Here is a 22,828-nt window from a genome sequence, read left to right on the forward strand (position 1 = left end):
AGAAGTAAAATTTGTTGTTAGCTATAAGTTGAATTTGATGTTGAACCTATCATAAATATGGTTTTTGCTGGGAGTAGAATTTGTTACTGGATAACTGACTTGAGTTGAATTTGTTATTGAACCTTTTTGTTGTGTTGCTTAAAAAATGCTAAATCTTTTGTTGCTATATGTTAAAAGGATAAGAGATAAGAGAGTTAGTCAATAACAAAATCAGTTTGGTAAAGTTAGTTAGCATTTGTTATTCTGATCTCTGTTCTTTCTCTCTTTTCCAACTCTCTTATAAATAAAGCTCTTGTGTAACATCCTAATTAGCCTAAGCTTTACCTCGCGTCGTAAAGCAAAGGTTAATCAGAGATTACGACAATTCTAAATTCATACATAATATATATAGAAAGAATTAATAATATCTAGAAGCCCGATGAAGGATATAGCTCAGAAACAAGATTTAAAAAGCACAAAACATAATAACAAAGCTACTAACTTAAAGCACAAGATACAGATAAGATATATCAAAATATAATAGTAGAATATCATAAGAATCTAGTCACGGCTCGCGGAATTTAAGCTGGCTAGCCATATACAGACCATACAGGAAACCAGACAGTAAGAACAGCTTATACAAGTTTTGTTCTCTCAATATATGCCTCTAAGCTAAGACAAAACACAAAAGTGAGAGATGTATAGCAAAATAAATCAAAAAGACTCAAAAAGTTATCCGGATCCTCCGCTTCTGTCACCATCCAAGCAACTCACCGAGGTGGATTGTGACCTGCATCTGAAAAATATAACAGAAATATGGCATGAGAACTGGAGGTTCTTAGTATGGTAACAGTGGCCAGTGATGTAGGATATAGGACCCCGGGACGCCAAAGGCAATCCTAGACTTCATATCCATCACAAAATTTAATCTTAAGGCATACTAAAATAGATAAGCATAATATGTAAACCTTAACATAAATAAACCGGGTAATCTATCTTAGGGGATTTCTACTCTAACCAAACACCGCTGTCCCATAGCCTTCACCAACCGATCCTCCATGTGATCCCATCGGCACCGCCTTCCGAACCTCCTCAATCCCAGTAGAAATCACAATTAATTACAATACAAGTAAAACACAAGTAGAAGCATATAAGGCAAGTAATTCAAGTAAACAAATAGGCATGTTATTCAATTAGGCAGACAATTACAAGTCGGCAAAGCATACAAATAGATAAAAGATGCACATGATGAATGCCTGCCCTATTGGCTGTGATATCACATTGTCGGTTCCATTGCCAACCCGACACATCTCCATGGAGATGTCGCCCTTCGGAATCATCATTGGGAACCCCCGAGATATAGTGCTCGGATCACTGTCCAGGGTTTTGCGCCTGCACGCTCTATTGATCTGAAGGGATGCGAGCGGGATACTCTTGCCACATACCTCACATCTCAATGCAAGCGGGATTAAACCACCGTCCTTACGTTGCCGTCGCTACCTCGACAGGCGGGATCCAGCCACCATCCCTGCCGGGCGAATAGCATCTCATAATCTCAATTTAAAACGTTCATTGGTTTTTCAAAAAATATTTTCAACATATCAATAAAGCATCATTGCACATTTAAGTCCTCGACTCATCTCAACCACTGTCACATCAACATTTCCATTTCTGAGTCCTCGACTCATCACAACTACTGTCAATTCACATCTCAATTCCGAACTCAATAGTTCATCAGTTTTCAACCCATATATCATTTATCATTCACATACCATCAAACCATCCTCAGTACACCCGAAACCTAAGCCTCCGTTTGCTAATTTTTCATAATAATCATCAACTAAAACCCATAGGTTATTTCCCATGTTCTCATGCCCAAAATTAATCCCAAAAGTCTCAAAATGGTGTTATAGAAGCTTACAATCTTGTTGGAAAAATGAAATAGTTGAAAACAAACTTAAATTTGAGAAACAGGATGTGTGTGTCTGCACAGTGGTGTGCGTGCGCACGCCCAGGAAGATTTTTAAAAGTGTGAGTACGCATAGGTACAAAAATTCACAAGTCTGTTCACCCGCACAAGCTATGCTAGCGCCCCCAACAGACTGACCTTCCCAACGTGTGCGTGCGCACAGGGCTGTGCGTACGCACAGGTTGCAATTCCTCATTGGTGTGTGCGTGCACAAGCTGTGCTAGCGCTGCAACCAGGGAGCCTTCCCCTGCGTGTGCGGACGCACAGGTCTGTGCCTGCACATAGGTTAAAATTTTTTCAGGGTTGTGCGTGCGCACATACCAGAAATCATAAAATTCTGTAACTTAGCAGAATTTCAGATTTTTACACCAATCTTTGAATGATCATAACTTTCTCTAAAAAAAATTCAAATCTTACAAACTTTATATCAATTTAAAGGGTTTTCCATGGACTTTAATTCTAAAAAAATTTCAACCAATTTTGAAAACCGAGGCAAAAGTTATGATTAGACAAAGTTCACCAAAAACCAACTTTTACCCAATTTCACAATTTCCTCAATTTCTTGTAAAACACAACCAAAACCATACCAAACCATCCCAAACTCCATTTCTCATCAAAATCAACCCTTTGTATCATATTACACCAGGCTTACCACATTTTCCTTCACCTTTCATCATCCTCAACCTCAACATGAGTATATCACATTATAATCAATCCTCATTAACATTTTTTCCAACTACATTACCAAATCATCAACATTAACATCACATATATCAATACAATTCCCTTCTCAACTTCACAAATCATTCATCCTTATCATATCATTATCAATCATCATAATCAAACTCAACAATCATCAATTCATCATAAATCATCACATACCATCATTCAACAACTCAACAACCATTTAAATCCAAACCTATCCTATGGGTCACTAGTCTAAGTGTCCATGAATATTATATACTACATAGAGGAAACCGAAATCATACCTTGGCCGATTTCCAATATGCCCTTTAACTCAAAATGAGCACAAGCAAAGTTTCAATCACAATCTAAGCCACCAAGAATCTCCAACAAGCACCAACAAGCTCCAATATCCAAGCTAATACCACATATATCACATAAATCAAAACCTAATACTCAAAATTAGTTATTCTTACTAGGGTTCATGAGAATCTTACCACATCCACTGAAATTTGGGCTAGAACCCAATATTTTCTCACTAAGGAGTAGCACATAAACAACCAAAACACAAGGTTTTCTCAAGATCATCACTCATCAAACTCGAAATCTTAGGGCAGCAGAAGGGAAGAATAATTTCAAGAAACTTACCACAAGGCTTAGATAGAATTGACGGCCTCGGCAAGAGCTTCGCGTAGCCGCTAACGGCACGCGAATCGGAGCACCGTAGCTCGAGATATCGCGAAAAGAAGAGGTGTGTGAATAGTGTTTCTTTTCTCTTCTCCCTCTTCTCTTTCTCAGATGAATGGGTGTGTTAGTGAGTGTGTTGTGGCTGATGGGTTCACTTAATGAACCCTTTTATACGTTGGGCTTTAGCCCAACTTGGGCCCGGTCCAATCCGTTAGCGTTTTTAGCCCGTTTGGCCTAATTTCGGGCCAAACCTTTAAAATTAACGCCTGGTTTTCTATTTCTAACATTTTTCTAAGGTTTTTGACTATTTTCACTTTTTCTCGCGCAGCACCAGGCAGACTTGAACCGATTCAATTACCGATTCGCGGTTTTTCACGGTTTTTCGCAGAAAATACATTTTTTGACTCAGAAAGACCTACTGAGTCCAAAAATCACATTTAAATCCTTAAATTCTCACTCTAATATTTCGAAACCTACTTTAGGCAATATTAATCACCTAATTAACTGGTTGATTAGTTGCAGTTCTTACATTTTGCATCCCTCTAAGAGGTGTGTAGAATTGATTCATTGATGGAAGAATAAGATGAAGTTAATTCAGTTCACTAGTTTCTTGTACCTCTCTCTTCAAACTCTTCTTTCTCTGCATAACATCATAATGAAGTTTCTTATGGAAGATATAGATGCAAATCAAAATGAGAAAAATGTTGATCAAGCTCCAAATTTGTCCTATGAAGATATAGATTTCGATTTTAAGATCACTTGGACTTGATTATCGATTATGTTATCTTTTGCTTGCTCTTGTTTATTTAAATAGAGAAAGTATTTTGTACTAGAAACTAGTTTATTATCTCTTTTTGCATCATTAGTTGTCTAAAAATTAACATTTGATTATTATTATTATTATTATTATTATTATTATTATTATTATTATTATTATTATTATTATTATTATTGTAAAGACTTACATTTTAAGTTTTAATATGTAATTTTAATTTCATTTATATAATTTTATATTTTTTTAAATTATGACCAGGTCAATTAGGTGTAGGGGTGCACATGGGGCGGGTGAAGCCGGGTACGCCGTGACCCGAACCCGACCCTAAATAATGACCGGGTCTATTTATGAGACCCTTACCCGACCCTAGACCCGATGAAATCGTGTTACTTTCGGACCACACTTAAGCCGGGTCTAGACCGGGTGAAGGCCGGGTCTTGATTAACTTTATCACGACATCACCAAAAATTAGATTCTACATCTTTTGAACGTCTAAATTTTGGAAAATAATTATTCCATAACATTGCAACATTCACATAATAATAATTATATCAATTACACATTAAACATTCAAAGTTCAAAAGACAATTAAAACAAAGTTAACAACCAACACAAGATTAACATAATAATAATAATTTATAGTGTCATACCAACCAATAACAACAAAATATTAAGTAGTAAACAACTACACGGGTCTAACAGGCCAGGGCCGGGTGACCCGAGGCTTGGCCCGAACCTGATTTAATAAATAACCGGGGCCATCTATTGAAACCTCGGGTCTGACCGGGCCATAACGAAACTGGGCCAAATTAGTCCCGAAATCATCGGGTCCGGTCCGGGTCTTCGAACCGGACCGGATCTTGTGCACCCTTAATTAGGTGAATCAGTGACCCATCGATTGAACCAATAACTCAGTGACCCGGTCATATGACCAAGTAGATTGCCGGTTTGGTTCTGATATCTATGCTTCCTTTCTTCTTCGCCATGCCCTTGCCTAGGTCTATGCCCTATTCTTACCTATCTTACCAGAACCTCTACGAAACACTCGAGCATTGCTCCTCCCTCAAATTCCCACGCGACGCTCGCGTGCTCCACGGCCACCTCATCCTCTCTGGCTGGTACGCCTCCGTCTTCTTGCGCAATAGCCTCCTCCATGTCTATTCCAACTGCCACCTCACCAACGATGCATTCCGCCTCTTCCACGAGTCCACCACTCACCGCAATGTCTTCACCTGGAATGCCATCATCCATGCGCTACTCTCTTCTGGTCGGGTCTCCCATGCACAACACCTGTTCGACGAAATGCCCTAACGAGACTCCGTCTCTTGGACAACCCTCATATCCGGCTACTCTCACAATGGCCTCCCAGCTCATAGCATCCAGACCTTCGCTTCCATGCTCCAGGAATTCGAATTTCATAATGGTCAAACTCAGGACAATTTGATCCTTTTTCGTTTACTTGTGTAATGAAGGCTTGTGGCTGCCTCGGATGCACTCCTTTCGCTCTTCAGTTGCATTCCCTTGTGGTCAAGTTACGTTTAGCATCCCATATTAGCATCCAAAACTCCCTTGTTGATATGTACATTAAATGCGGAGCGATTGGGTTCGCGGAGAGTGTCTTCTTTGGCATTGAGGAGCCCAGTTTGTTCTATTGGAATAGCATGATTTACGGTTATTCTAGGTTGTACGGAGCTTATAAGGCTATTGATTTGTTTGCTCGGATGCCGGAACATGATTCTGTTTCATGGAACAGGTTGATCTCAGTTTTCTCTCAGCATGGCCTTGGGGAAAAATGCCTTTTCTTGTTTTTAGAGATGTGTGATAGGGGGTTTAACCCAAATTTCATGACATATGGCAGTGTACTCAGCGCGTGTGCCAGCATTGGTGATATTGAATGGGGTGCACACTTGCATGCTCGGGTTCTTCGCGTGGAGCATGGCTTAGATGCCTATTTGGGAAGTGGTTTGATAGATATGTATGCCAAGTGTGGATGCTTAGAATTGGCGAGGCACGTGTTTGACTGCTTAGAGGAACGCAATGAAGTTTCTTGGACTTGCTTGATCACTAGTGTGGCTCAGTTTGGACTTGAAGAAGACGCTCTGGCATTGTTTAACCAAATGAGACAGGCTTTTGTTGTGTTGGATGATGTTACCCTTGCAACTGTTCTTGGGGTTTGTTTAGAACAAAATCATGTTGCTATTGTGGAGCTGCTTCATGGATATACAATCAAAAGTGGTATGGATTCTTATGTTCCTGTAGGGAATGCAATTATTACAATGTATTCAAAGTTTGGCGATTTTGAGAAAGCTTATCTTGCATTTAGATTGATGCCACTTAGAGATACTATATCATGGACAGCCATGATCACTGCCTTCTCTCAGAATGGAGACATTTCCAGAGCTCATGAATGTTTTGATTTAATGCCTGAGCGCAATGTCATCACTTGGAACTCAATGCTAAGCACATATGTTCAACATGGGTTATCGGAAGAAGGGCTGAAGTTGTATGTTCTGATGAGAAGAAAAGGAGTAGAACCAGACTGGATCTCTTTAGCTACTTCAATTAGGGCATGTGCTGACTTAGCTGTTGTAAAACTTGGGATGCAAATTGTATCTCATGCCATTAAGTTCGCCCTTATATCGGATGTTTCAGTTGCAAATAGTATTGTTACCATGTATTCAAGATGTGGGCAAATCAATGAAGCACAGAAAGTTTTTGACTCAATACATATGAAAAACCTTATTTCCTGGAATGCTATGATGGCAGCATATGCTCAAAATGGTTTAGGCAAGAAAGTAATTGAGACATTTGAGGATATGTTGAAGACCGAGTGCAAACCTGATCACATTAGTTATATTTCTGTTCGATCTGGCTGCAACCACATGGGGCTTGTAGTAGAGGGTAAACATTACTTCAAATCCATGACTAACGTTTTTAGTATTCTCCTACAAATGAGCACTTTGTTTGTATAGTAGATATGCTTGGACGAGCAGGGATGCTAGACGAGGCTAAGGAATTGATAGATGAAATGCCTTTTAAGCCGAATGCTACTGTTTGGGGGGCTCTACTTGGAGCATGCCGAATCCATCATGAATCACATCTAGCAGAAACTGCCTTGAAGAACTTGGTGGAATTAAATCCTGAAGATTCTGGTAATTATGTCCTTCTAGCAAATATATATGCTAAATCTGGAGAGTTAGAAGGTGTTGCTAATATGAGAAAGCTAATGAAAGTGAAGGGAATTCGAAAGAGTCCAGGCTGTAGTTGGATAGAAGTTGATAACACGGTACAAGTATTCACCGTAGATGACACCAATCATCCACAGATAAAGGAAATTTATATAAAACTGGAGGAGATGATGAAGAAGATAGAACATACAGAAAGATATATTAGTCCAATTTCTTCTCCCCATAGGAGTCAGAAATACCATAGTGAAAAGCTTGCCTTTGCTTTTGGGTTACTGAGTTTGCCATCTTGGATGCCTTTATATGTGATGAAAAATCTCCGTGTCTGCCATGATTGTCACTCGGTAATAAAGCTATTTTCTTTTGTCACCTCAAGGGAACTTATAATGAGAGATGGATTTCGATTTTATCATTTTAAGGATGGGGTTTGCTCATTTAGTGATTATTGGTAACATGTGGTACATATTCTATATTTTCTCCATCCCACATTTCTCTTGTTAATTTCTTCTTTCCTTCTCAACATTTATTATTATTGAAAAATCTGATATATCACATTTATGGAAATAATTTTCGCTTGTTCTACAGCCCCACTGCATGTCTACATTGGTTTTGCATTTTGGTTTGATATTGAATTTAATTGGCCAGCAACAGCACCAAACAATTATCATTATCAACTCCTTTACTGATAATCATCTGGTGCACAGTAGTCGGAGGAGAGAAAGTGGACAAATCCTGACTCCTGTCCACTGCATCAGAGGACCCTCCAGCACATTGGGAGCAGGTGTGGTGTATGTATATATAACTATATCCAATGCTTGATTATTGTTTTCATCTTTCCATGATGTGATAAATTCAAGTCCATAAGTCCATTACTTATTAGCATGTGTGTAACTAGTGTATGGCACACATCTTCAACCTGGTTTATTTTTTTAAAACAATCATTAGAGTTCTACAGTTGAAATGTTGAATGTCAGCTATAAGGTACTCAACTGATTTTTGTAAGATCAAAATATCCTAAAAAAAAGTTGTTTTCTAATGGAATCAAGTAATGTCACTTGGTGAGCAAAATTAATAATGTATGGACAATTTTTTACTGTGCAGTCTATGGACCAGTTTGATGTCGCTAATCTTTCAAAAACTAAATTTATATTCTGAAAATTGTGGGAACTAAAATAAATTAGTAATAGGCGTCATTTTTTCAGTTTCATAATTTTGAGTAATGAGTGTACCTGAAGACAGGGGAACTGGGTTCAATCACTGTTTGGAATAATTTTAACAAAGAAACTGTGAAGCTAAGTCAGGCAAGGAACCTGACTATTTATTTTCATTTATTTCCTTTTTTTATTTAACCTAGTTTTATATTATTTGTGGTTATTTTGATGCTGGAATGTAATGTACAAAGTTGCTTTTTTTTTTTAAGTTCTGGTACTACTTTGATGTCACTATATTTTTTTTTTCCCTCAAAGATAGGGAAACTTGAATCCTCGACCTCTAGGTGAGTATGGGGAGGCTATGCCATTTGAGCTATAGCTTGTTGGCTTGGATGTCACTATGTTATTAATCTCTTTTGATGGCATTCATATACTATTATGATCTCCATAGAGCTAGAACAAGATCCAGTAATTGAAGGTTTAGTGTCATTGACACAAAGCAAAGAAGGTACTCGGTTCATGGATATTCAATTCACGTTGAGTTTATGTGAGGTGAGACTTTTATCTAATCTATGAAAGGTTCTCCTTTATTTTAATCTTTATACAAATTAAAGATAATGTATGGAAGATGTTTTGGAATATAATACAGAGAGAGAAAGTGAGTACAAAATCTCATTAGGTAGTTTATATAGGTACAAAGACGGTAAAATTTTTAGCGCTACCTTAAAGCACATTTCTCATCCACAGTTCATGATGATTTCTAATAATCCACACACACATACACACACACACACAACGAACACACATTCATTATTTCACACATCCAATTATACACACACATTCATACAGTGAAACCAGCGCTCAATGCTAACTCCTTCTATCCCTTAAATCCTATATTGTTACATGAACTTCCAAAGTCTGGTCATGATTTCTTACCTAAAAGAGATCCATTTCACACATCCAATAATATCTGGACTAGAAGTTCTTCCTAATGCCAGTCCAGCAACAAGCCCACCCATATATCTGATCAAAATTCCTTTCCAATCAAAGCCATATTGAGATCCTGAGTCACGATCATCTTAAGATGCACGTGGTGAAGGCATCACATGATCTTTACATTTCTTGCACAATTGAATTCCACACAAGTCTTGCTTTCCCTCTAAGTTGCATTGAAATGTGGAGAACTGCTTTCTTTCCGGGATAGGACCTGAGAGATTGTTGAAGGACACATTAAAGAACTCCATAAAAGTTAGTTCTGTTAACTTTTTGGGAATCTTCCCCGACAAACTATTTAGTGAAAGGTCCGGTGTTTTAAAGGTTTGAGAGCTTCTCAAATGAAGATGGAATGTAGCCAACAAATATGTTATTGGACAAGTTAAGTAAAGTAAGACACATCAATTCTCCAATGACATATGGAATCTCTCCAGAAATATTGTTACTTGAAAGATCAATAGCTATCATCATGAAGTCAGATTGTTGACACCCCTCATAATCCACAATAATCCCTTTGTTAGATAATTCGAATGAATAAAGCATTTTGACCCATTCTTGTCCCTTAAGAGAGAAATGATAAATCCAACTCTTGTTGTAATTGACTTATGTTGGAAACTGCCATGGATTTCCAACTCTTTATCATGTTTGAAGGAAGTTTTATAAAGAAACCATGATGAGAAAGATCAATGATGTGGTGTTTGGGAAATGTGAATCTCCTTGAGCACTTTAAGGTTCCATAAAAGTTATTTTGACATATAACAATTACTTTCAACTGAGGCAAAAATCCCAACCAGAAAGGAAATGAATCATTGATTTGGTTATGGATAGGGGTGTTAAAAAAAACTCGTTTAACTAAATTGAACTGAAACTACAGTTTTTATAAAAAGTTTTTTTTAGCTTTCGGTTTGAAAGAAAAAAAACTAGTTTCAAATCACTTGAGTAATATACTGCCAAAGACTCAGCAAACTCCTAAACCTTAGAAGTCTTAACACAGTAACACCATTCATGTGCCTCTTCCACGCTGCTGCCAACCCACCACACCCGTCGTTGCCGTCGCGAACCATCACTGCCAACACCGGAGAACCCCGTCGCCACTGCAATATGTTGTCGTGGGCTCGCAGTTAGACATTTGCTTCCCTCCACCACTTTATGCCTTTACACTTCATGGATTCTCCTCTGCTTTTTCACCATTTCTGTGATTTTCTTTCTCTTCAACTATCTCAGTCTGCAACTATTTATCATGATTATATATTACATTTTCTTAGCATTTTTAATTTCTGGGTTCAATTCGAAGCTTCTCTTTCTGTTGTGCATTTATCTGTCACTTTTTATTTTTTTTTACCCCAACACTGAGATTTGGTGATAACAATTCTTTTTGTTGTTGTTAATTGTCTCTTAGGATTTTGAAGAATAACCAGTTGATTGGACCAAACCTGAAGATTCCTAAATTGAAGATTCTGAGTTATTCCTTTCTTTTGTTTCTCCCATTCCCATCCAAATAATACTAATCAAATTAGTGTATGTATGGTTTGTTCTCCCATTTTATATTGGATGGTATCTGAATTTTACATCATTACAGTAGTTGCTGCTGATTATATTATCATTAATGACATTGCATGTCACTTTTCCGTAGCTGAATTTTCATTTATTGACTTAACATTATATAACATAATAGGGATGAGATTATGTTTCTCTATCACTCCCCAATTACATTATTTTGTGTCTGTATCTTTTTTTTCTTCTTTTCCCACTGTTATGTTTTGGATTTTATTTTATTGATTATTTTGGTGATTATGGCTGAGGGTGACAAAAGAAATGTTATTTTCAACCAGGAAAAACCAACTTGCTGGTTAAGAATTAGGATTCTTTGATTTTATTGTAATATGTTCATTATTCATTACACAATTAGGTTTGTTTCTCTAATTGAAAATTTTGAAGGTAGAAGAGCATTCAAACCCTTCCTCCCCTACTAATCCCTCGTTACCTTCTAAACTTAGTGAATCTTTTGGGCGTAAGATTTGATCTCAGATATGGGAACATTTTAGTCCAATCGAGGGTATAAAGAAGTTTGTGAGATGCAAAAATTGCAATGGTTAAATAAAATATATGGGTAGAACAAGCATTATGTGGCAACATCAGACGCGATACTTTGACTTGAACAATAAAAAAAAAAAATAAAAGACAAACGACTGAAGGGGGACAAAACGCTCCTATATCCTCATTGAGTGTTTTCAAATCTGACTAAGCAGTATATCGGAGTATTCTTGTTGAGATGTTTGTTAATGAATAATTCTTGTTGAGATGTTTGTTAATGAAGAGCTAGTCTTTCGATATGTAGAAAAAAATGTGTTTTGAATGCTCTTGCATAGTTTATATCCCAAGTTTAAAATCCCTTCGCGTCTTACATTGACTAGTGATGTACTTGCGAAGAAGTGAAGTTGCAAAATTATCTTTCTCATCATTGTTAAAAAGTGTCTTGCAAATATCACTTGGGCGTCGAGTCAAAATGTGACTATCTCTAACTGGCACACCTTATTGATAAAGTTTAGAAGTTGCACAAAAAGATATTAAATTGTCAAATTATGGATCATTCAAAAAAAATATACTTGGTAGAGCTATTAAAACTTGTTTGGATGCTTGGAAATTTTATAAGTGTTTAGTGTAACGGTTAATAATGCAACATGCAATGATGGTGAGATTCTATACTTGAAAAAGAGGTAAATGTATGGAATAGTCTAATTTTGAAGGGAGACTATCTTTATATACTTCGTTGTGCCCGTATCTTAAATTTGATAGTGAATGAAGGTTTGAAAGAGATCGATGTCTTGATTAAAAGTATTTGCAAAACAATTAAATTTGTCAAATCATCTCTCTATGAGTGGTGAAAGCTTCAACGGGTGCAGTGAGCAGGAGAACATCTACTATATAGGCTTTGTTTGTTTGGATGTAGGAACTTTGTGGAATTCAACCTATTTAATATTGAAGCTTGGGTGGTATTTCATTTGCTAGATTTGTAAGTTGATAATTATAGAAATGAATTGAACAAATCTTATAGTGTGCCTATGGATGATGATTGGATATATGCAAAATCAATTTTACCATTTTCGAAGATATTCTATGATGCCATATTGCATATTTTTTGGACTTTGAATGTTACTAGTAATAACTACATGAAAGAAATCTTTAATATTAGAAAAAAAATTAAGCTAAATTGTGAAAATAATTATTTAAGCATAAGATAATGGGCAATAAGATACAAAGAAAATATGATAAGTAATTTTCCTTTGCAACTTGTTCAGTGTTAATTTTATGCTTAAATTATTATTTTCACAATGCAATTTGATTTTCTTTCCAATACTCAAGACTTCTTAAATGTTTGTTACTAGTAACATACAAAGTCTCAAAAATGTACAATGTAACTTCACGAGAATATCTTTGGAAACGGTAAAATAGGTTTCACATATGTCCAATCATAATCCAGAAACACACAATGGATTTGTTCAACTCATTTTTAGATTTATCATCTTGCAAATTTAGCAAATCAAATGCTTCCAATATTAAATAAGTTGAATTCTACCGAGTCACGACGTCCAAATAAACAAGGCCTTTATAGTTGATGTTCTCCCGCTCAATACACCCGAAGAAGCTTTCACCTCTCATAAGAGATGACTTACATATTTTACTGCATTGTAAATTTTTCTAATCGAATTATGGATCTCTTTCAAATCTTCTTTACCGTCAAATTTAGAATATGGTCAAAACAAGACATATGAAGATGGTTCCTTTTTAAAATTAGATTATTTCATGTATTTAGCTTTTTTTTTTAATTATAAAATTTCACCATCATTGGATATTGTATTGTCAACTGTTACACTAAAAAGTTGATGTAATTTTCAAGCATCCAAATAATCTTCAATAGCTCTACTAAGTATCTCTTTTAAGGTGGAAACTCAAGTGAAGTCAACTTCATGTAAAATTGATACCTAAAAATCGTTAAATGATTTGACTGATTTGACTAAATTTTCATTCAACGACTCTCAGATATCAACTTCAACTTCACTCACCTGAGTTTTCATCCTCTCTTAAATGGATGGTATTGATAAAATTTCAATATTTTTGTGCAAGTTTCATTTATTGTCAATAAAATGTGTTCGTTAGAGACATATAAGTCAAAGTAAGTACATGGGTCAATGTACGACACAAAAAGATTTCAAACCTGAACTACAAACTATCTAAGAGCATTCGAAACACTTCTTTATTTCTACAAATCGAAATGCTATAGTTTTTTAGTAATAAACATACATCTCGACAAGAATACTTCAAGATACTACTTGCTCAAATTTGAAAATATTCGGTGAGCATATAAGCTCACTTTTCCCTTTTTGTCTTTTATCCCTTGCTTTCTTTATTATTCAAGTCAAAGCATGGATTTCAATGTTGTCACATAGCGCTTGTTTCACTCGTACAGGCACGGACCCATCCTTATGAATGGGAGGCACTTGCCCCAGTATCATTTGATATATATGTGTCTCCATTTTAAATTTTAAATGATTCCATTATAAATAAATTAAGTCTAATTATTAAAAGTCTAAGTCTATTTTTATTTTTTTATGATTTTGACTATTAGTTAACCTAATTAAATTTAGTCTTCTTCTGTTTTTAAATCACAGCCGTCACTCATTCATTCTCTTAAATTCTTTTCTTAGTTTCATATTTTCAACCTTCTTTTTCTATTCTTTGTCTAGTGGTCATTTTCTCTTCATCAAAAGATAAATTTTAAATTCAAACTCCTATATTTTATTTGACCATTACAATTTTTGCATTTCGTATATTTTATTCAAACTCGTATATTTTATTTGACCATTACAATTTTTGCATTTCTCTATGCCCTCGATTGGACTGAAACATTCCATTTCCAATTCTTACGCTAAAAAAATCCACTATGAGAGATTAGTAGGGGCGGCTGGATTTGAATGCTCTTCTACTTCCGGCATTTACAATACGAGCAACAAACCTAATTGTGTAATGAATAATGAACACGTTACCACGAGCTGGCTGCTACTAAGATCAATGCCAATCACATGGCCAGTAAGCTCAACACCATGCCATGAGCAACAATATGTTCTTGGTTTCCAAGATTCTGTTTTAGGAAAACTAAAAGGATAATAAGAAGCAAACTCGCTTATGACAAAGCTTTACGTGAATAGCAACAAGGCATTGCTTTCATCTTGAGGACATTCATGCGTTGGCTCAACAGCAGATGAACAATTTGTAACTGTGGAAGAGATCAGCGAATAAAGAAGAATTTGTGCTCACTAAGCAAGAGAGTGCATAAATCCCATTGTAACTAATGTTTATACATTCAGATGGACATTTTAGTGCACTTAATTAAAAGTTTTTATATTAAAGGAATCCATGGTCGTGCTCATCGAGGGAAGACATTTTGACTTAAAATAAGTAGACATGTTTTTATTTTTGTATCATGTTAACTTCGATTTTTATATTTCAATAACCTATTAATTAGTTTATACCTTTTATATCCTAAGTAATAGAGATTATACTCATAAAGGGATAAAATATATTGTAATTAATAAAAAAAACATTTGTCTTTTTTCTTTAAAAAAAATTATAGACATTCAATAAAATATAAAAAGAGCCATTTTATTTGAGAATGATGAAATATACAAAACATCAATACTTGAAATGAGTATTTACGAAAAAAAAGAATGGAAGAAGGAATTCCAGTTGATAAACTCACCACTCCTAATTAATTTTGGCATTGCCATCAAGCATAATTAATTATAATCAATGATAATTAATTATAATCAATTAGAACTGCAACGGTCATTACATGATTACACCACAACAAATTTAAGAGCTCCTAATGCTTTAATACATATCTCACAACTACCTTGGCTCATCACCTATGGCTCAATTCAGCCAACAGCCCTTGAATCTGCAGAGTTTACAAAGTTACCCCATTGCTCCAGGAAAAGATAGTCTTTTTGGCTTTTGACTTGAAGAACCTGTATCTTGTGAATATAATCTCCCAGCTTGATGTCATCTCTCCTTTATTCGATCTTATTATGCCTTTTTCCATTAGTGCACAATAAGATGTCCTCTTCCAATATTATTATTATTATTTCTAAAGCCACTAATGGATTTTGACATTTATAGCAGAGTATTCTTGACATTCAATAATATCAAAATTCACGATTGTTTTATTGGTATACTTTCAGAAAAAAAATAAAAGAATTATATAAACTTTACTTTTTACATCCTAGCTATAATGGTAATCGACTTCGTTAAATTATCTTCTCACTAGATTAAATAGTTCAATCGATAAGTTATTGGTGAAATTGATTCATCCGATAATAATTAAATAAATATATAAAATTATAATAAAATAAAAATTAAAATAATAAAAATAAATAATTTTTTATAATTTAATAAAATATAAATTATTATTGAATGATAATTAAATTATATACAAATTATAATTTAAACAGTTTTTGTATTATGTATATAAATTTGTTAACACTTAACACATAAGATTTCTTTTGGAATAAAGTAAACCAATTTATTTCCACAGAAAAATAATTTTGGAATTATATATCCTGAAATCTAATTTTTTGTAAGAGTACAAAGAAACTAACTCAGTATTTAGAAATGACATTACATTTTTGTACTTTCATATTAATTTTTATAAAAATATGTACTCTTGAAAACTCAACAAAAATGGATTGTTCAATTGTGCGGTACATGCATGCAAGAAGCAATGATGCTCTCCATCACTAAACAAAAAGATTGTGAAGATGAAGCATTGGAAGTTCGTCACCATGAACCTTATGAATTTGACAAAGTTCGTCAAGGACATGACAAATTTGTTCCATAAAAAAGATGGATCAAAATTATTTTTGTAAAAATAATTTTTTTATTTTATTTAAAAAAATTCTTAAGGCTGCGTTTATTTTCGAGAACAGAACAGGAAGAGAACAGGATAGGATAAGACACTGATGGACAGAGACACAAAATTTTGTGTTCTTGTATTCATTTTGGTGATAAATTAAAACAAATTATGAAAATCCAATTTATTCTCATTTTTTCATTGAAAAAATTTGAGATGAAAAATATAATAATAAAAAATATAATTATGAAAATTTACAAAAATAATGAAAGAAAAAATAAAAAATAAGTTGTATCCCTTGTTAGTGTCTTCGTGTCCTTCCTGATGGACACAAAATACACTAATTCAGTGTATTTATACATATTGTTTCTGTCCATGTCTCTTCTATCAAACACAATTTTATATCTCAATGTCCCTATCTCAGTGTTTCTATAAACAAACGGAGCCTAACACACATCATCATGATAACAATATTAATTCAGTGGGAAAGCAGCCCATTGTCGGTCTTTAGTTGGGACACTTGCTGCGGTGTTTTCAATGTCTCTTAAAACTTAAAAGCCCACGTGCTTTTTCAATTTTCATGTTGACAAGGAGTCTCACCTCGGCTAATGAAACATAGCGGAGAGTTTATATTTTTTTTTTTTTTTTTTGGTTTACCCAAACGGTATCCCCCAACCCGACAGGTTAAGGACTAATCCGTCGCGGATCTGAGCTCCATTTAAGGGTCTGCCGCTGGCCAATAGGTTGCTGCATGCACAAGGCGGGGTTCGAACTCCCGACACTTGCTTAAGCGGAGAGTTTATATTTATTGTATAGTGTCAAGACCAAACTCATTGGTCACATGTGCGCCACATGCACATGGAGTATCTTCCTAGGGTGTTCACCCACACTGCTTGGGCCCAGTGGACATTCTGCTTGAAACAGTTTAACTTTCAGCGAATTTGACCGCTAGTGATAAGTTTTTATGCTGGTTCGGTCCATATAAAGAACTAAACTGTTGAAAGAAATTTGAGATGAGTACTCAGAAGGATTGCTTTACGCTTTCTTAGTTCCTTAAAATTTTATTTTTTTTCTATTTTATTGTATGTGATTCTGACAAAAAAAATTGATTGTATGTAGTTAATTAAATCATAAACCCTGAAACCCAAGCTTCTCCACTACCGCTGCTAAGGATGGTCGGTTTCTGTGGCGCTCAAGCATCACCGTCATCGGTTGGTCATCGGATCCTCTTCGTCGTTCGACAAACGCACCTTTTCAACATCTCCCTCAACCCTCACTTCGTCAGCAAAGTAAAATCTCGTTTGCTGCAGTTTACGCTCGTCTACGCTCGTGTCGCATCCTTCCATCGTCGCACAACTCGTTTGGTGTCGTTCCTCCGTCGAAGGCTCCTCTACTCCAGTTTCGGCGCATTAAACCCTCCTTTGCTCCAGTTCCACCATGCTCGTCTCTCCTCTACTCCAGGCCAACTCTTCTGTCATTCTATCTCGTTCAGCACTCCGTCGTGCTCCGTCAACTTTGTGCCCTGAAAGATACTTTTACTTTTTAATGTGATTATTATTTTAATTGGTTTATGATTCTTATGTTGTTATTACTGTGACTTTTCTTCTTGAATTATTTTTGTTATTACTGTGGATTATGATTGTTGATCATGTTCTTGGTGATTCTTTTATGTTGTTGTTCTGGTGTCCTTATTTTTTCTTCCAATCATCACTATTTTAGATATCTTTATTTTTGGGATTTGGTTTTATTTCTTGGTCGAATTGGTGATCTAAATCTTTTATTTGGAAGTTGGTTTTTGGTGCTTTCCTAGTCAAGTTGATGGTAGTTACCACTATGTGTATAGAAACTTAGCCTTTGATTGTTTGAGCATACACATATCAAATTATTATTTTCAGCAATGGTGATTTTGAGATATTTCTCACTTTGTTATTGTGTTTTAATTGTTCCGATTAGTGTTGTGGTGTTGTTATTGTGTGTTAATTGTTATTGTTGTTGTGATTTTTAATTCATGTTAGGTTGTTTTTATTATAATTTGCTATAACTTGTTCATTATTTCTGTCTTATAATTTGCTATAATTTGTTAATTTTTTAACCTGTTGTGTTATAAATATATAATTGTTCTTGTCTGTTCAATTTATGACTCTCCTGTGTAATTTGTCTGATTGATTATATATATATATATATATATATATATATATATATATATATATATATATATATATATTTATTTGAACTGGTGACACGAGGATTTTCAGTCCTCTGCTCTACCAGCTGAGCTATTCCGACCTCTCTTGAGGCATCATATTAATCTTATTAGATTACTTAAATATATGTCAATGACTCCATATCAACTAAAAACAAGAGAAAAAAAAATTCTAATTAGAATATATATTATTAGCATATATAAGAATATATTATTCTTATTCCATAGTCTAAATAGATTCCAATGTATTCCAATACATATTCCAAACAAATACTTATGATTGTTGATTGTGATAAGAAAAAGAAAGAAAAACTCTACTCGAATTCATTTGTGAAAGACTATACTAAATAATATATATATATATATATATGGTTATAAATAATATCAATCAAGAAGCACTTATTGTAACTTTGTTATCTTACTTTTGAATTTGTACTTTGATGAATTCATAATATTTTAGTTGATGTAGATTGATGTAGTTCTATGTAATTTTAAGGTTTACTTTTAATTATAAATATGTTTTATTATATTTATTTAAATTTATTTATTAATTTATTATAAAATAGTTTTGTTTGGTTCAGAACCTAGGATATTGTTGTTTTAAATAATAAGTGTGTTGTTGGGGCTGGGCTGTGAAAGTAATTCTAAAGATCTATTTTGTGCTTAAACTTTATTCCAATAATATATAGATCAGATCTAATTAGTAAAAACTTTATTCTTCGATTGTACGAAGACTCTATGCGTATCCACACCGAGACCAACTTTTGCTGTCAACTCCTTGACCAATGGACATCTAATCTAGATTGAGAAACCTCTTGCAACTCTTTGCACGCCATAAAATTCTTCTCCAAGAATCAGGCTCACATACATTTATGTGTGTAGAGGTAAAGGAATAAAACCCTTGTGTTTTATTCTCGTCACTTTTCTGTACTCTTGACGTACATATATATAGTATGAGATTTTTTATTGATTTTAAATTTGAATCTCAATTCAAATTTAAATCATATCTTGAAATTCTAAATCTGAATTCTTCAAATTTATGAATCATATCATAACTCAATTTGAAAACAGAATCAGTTATGATCTCATCCAAATTTAGAATTCAAGTTTAGAAATAGAATTATTATATTATTATTATATTTTTGGTGCTAGCAAAGAATATAATAATATTTATTTGAATTAATATAATTATTTACTTGATCAAATCAAAATAATAATTAAATAATTCTACAGCAAAGATTAAAACACTCGTTAGTGTGTGACCCCATAGGTTCAATATTAAGCGGGTAGTAAATTAGTCATACTAAATTTACTAATCAAGGTTGGCATCTAACAACACTCCTCAACAACCCGATAGTTTGAAGTAATCTATTTTTACTAAGAACCTCAGAAGAACAAAGTATAATTCCTTCCATCTTTTCAGCTCTTAATTAACCTTTAGAGTATGGTTTAATTGTCAAACTCTAACTTGTTATCATTATTATAATGAACTGTGAATGACCTAAGAAACTGATTTCTTCATTCATTCAATCCCCTTGGCCAAGGTTTTATTCATTTCAATCATTATAATAATCGAGCTCAAACTCTTTACCGAGAGTTGACAGATTCCTTATTGACTAATCATTAATTCTACAAGTATTTAAATCATACCCAATATCCATTCAACTAGCACCATTAGGTGTCCGGAATCAAAGTATAATAAATACATTGTTAATTACTATGACAGTCGCAGGTCAAAGGAAACTCTATTACTATATTCATCTTGAGAATATCCTATTGACAAATATGCAGTAATTATAACCATTAGAAATTCTCAGAGTGAGTCAGTTCAATGGTCATATCTCTATATGCACCATCTATATATATAATTTAATAAATGAGATCTATTAATCTTCATCCAATGAAGACCATTATATATATATATATATATATATATATATATATTGATCTTTCCGGATTATTAATGTCCTTTTTAATAATCCTATGACCAAGAATAATTTAGATTGAATTATAAAAGGTTTATCTCTCAATATTATTATCACTATCACAATGATAAATCTCTAAATTTAATCAAGGATCTTATTGTATTAACATTTTAATATAATTACAATAACAAATTATTCGACACATGATTGATTGGATTGTGGTCATACTCCTTATTCCCAACAATCTCCCACTTGCACGAGAGTCAATCATGATAGATTGGATTTTGGGCATACTATTATCTCAATAATCTCTCACCTGCACTAGAGCCAATCAATCATGTGTATAATTTTTAATGCACATTTGTGTCTATCAAAACTCTTTTGATTAAACACCTTAGTTTTTGAGCATGTTTACTTGACCTTTTGTAAAATACACCTAGTGCATAATAAATATCACGTTTTCTCAAAACATGAAATCTCCCACTATAATAGTGCATAATTTTATTTTAAGGACAATCTTATTGAACATGATTATAAAAAAATCTAAGTAACCATTAGATTTATCTTTATAGAATTGTATCATTATACAAATAGGTTACTTTTCAAAAATTAGTTTGACGATCAGATCAAACCTTTTATACTTTCAAGAGAAAGTATATTATCTATTTGTTCACCTTATCTTTTTTGGGAGGGAATTCCTTTTTCTTACAAAAAAGAGTTCAACCTCTTATCTGAGACACTTTGTCTTAAAAAAGGTGATAGAAATAATACTCATTATTTCTTTAAGGTAACCAATAAATCTCATTTATCAGACCTAATATCAATTCTATTGTTGTGTAATCTCTTAACATATATAAGACATCTCCAAACTCTAATGTTCTTGAGTTTTGGCTTATGCCCTTTTCCACATCTCATATGGGTTTAAAATTGACTTAGTAAAAACTTTGTTAATTTAGCTACGTGTCTAAACCATAATTCAAATATTTAACGAAAGATTAGCAGCTGAATCAAATTCCTTGTTTCTTAAACATAATGAAGTACAGAGAGTACTAGTATTCATGCATTGAGAGAATCTCATTCTCTATTTAATAGAATACCAATTAGATATTAGAGATTTTACTTTAAATTCTTATAATAAAAATACTCAATACTTTTATTATTGGTCAAACCAACCCTTAAGAGCAATTTTGATTCGCATCCTCAATACTCATTGAGTTTTTCCAAAAAGGCCACAAACCTTAATCATATTAAAGCCAATTATAAATTGTTTGCAACAAAATAAATCTCCAAAAATGCTTGTAAGAATAATTCTCGCTAAAGCCATTTGCCTAATGGCATTCCAACTTCTAAATTGTTTAATTCAAAATATATTGCCTAATACTCCCATTAGTTTAAATAAAATCTTTGATAGTTATACTATCTTATTTTGGACACCATATATCTTCTCAAGATGTTCAGTAATAAATAGTGGGTATATACTTTTGAAATTAGAACTCATGGTTGTCAAAACAACCCATATTGTAGTAAAATAATATTTCAAATACTTCACAAGTACTGACTATTCCATCACCAATTTTAATTGACAAAATTATTTCAATAGGATTATCGTGTCTATGATAACCTTTTCATACATAAGAACAATTCTCAATGTATATCTAATTTATTACTTTTAAAGTATGATATACAAAAGATAGACATATTTAAAAATTTAAAATATGAAAGTAAATAAAAAAATCTATATTTTTGAAAAAAAAAATATTTAGAATCGCGAATGAGTACCTTGGTTATTAAGTTGTTACTCATACCTATTCCAAATAAACATGATTAAATTATATTCCATATAATTATAATCCCAAATAATTATCTGGTTGTCAGACAATTATTTAACTGAATTATATTTTATACCCCTAAGTTGTCAGGTTACTCCTTGTAAACAAGAGATAAATTCATTTTTGGCAGACTCTTAACTTTTAGGATTTATCTCAATTGTTAGAGAATTTCTACCAGTATTTATGGATTAAATTTTATACTCCCAGATTGTTTAGGTAAAAATATAAAATTAAATTCCTAATACATCAAATGTATATACTGGTTATTATTTTGAAAATAAAACTCTTGGTTGTCAGGCCGTTCCTTATAATCAAGAATATTAGAAAAAATTAATTTCTAAAATTATAGTGTTCAAAACACATTAATCAAATCAAAATTTGATTTTTAATAGACTAACGTTTAGCTTTATAGAACTGTCATATCAAATTTGACATTCTCAATATATACACTTATATATAAAAATAAATATTTTTATTCCTTTAAAGTGACGTTTCTAAGTCATGATAAAAAATCAAATAAAATTTGATTAAAATCATAACC

At 33.5% G+C, this 22,828-nt stretch overlaps 1 protein-coding gene across 2 annotated transcripts; it reads left to right on the forward strand.

The window, feature by feature from the left end:
* Nucleotides 1-5,027: 5,027 nt before the first annotated feature.
* On the forward strand, nt 5,028-11,131 carry LOC107639659 (pentatricopeptide repeat-containing protein At2g13600-like). Of its 2 annotated transcripts, none has more exons than XM_088485937.1 (4): nt 5,028-6,995; nt 7,070-7,623; nt 7,925-8,060; nt 10,823-11,131. In XM_088485937.1, the coding sequence occupies exons 1-4, from the start codon at nt 5,561-5,563 to the stop codon at nt 10,828-10,830; spliced, it is 2,133 nt and encodes a 710-aa protein (XP_088342063.1). In that variant the 5' UTR covers nt 5,028-5,560; the 3' UTR covers nt 10,831-11,131. The 2 variants fall into 2 exon arrangements, 1 of the variants encoding a protein (XP_088342063.1); XR_015881416.1 differs by having other exon boundaries at nt 5,029-6,995; nt 7,925-8,982.
* Nucleotides 11,132-22,828: the final 11,697 nt, after the last annotated feature.

This window comes from Arachis ipaensis, chromosome B4 (genome assembly GCF_059453495.1).
Source record: "Arachis ipaensis isolate K30076 ecotype BB chromosome B4, ASM5945349v1, whole genome shotgun sequence".
Taxonomy (NCBI): domain Eukaryota; kingdom Viridiplantae; phylum Streptophyta; class Magnoliopsida; order Fabales; family Fabaceae; genus Arachis; species Arachis ipaensis.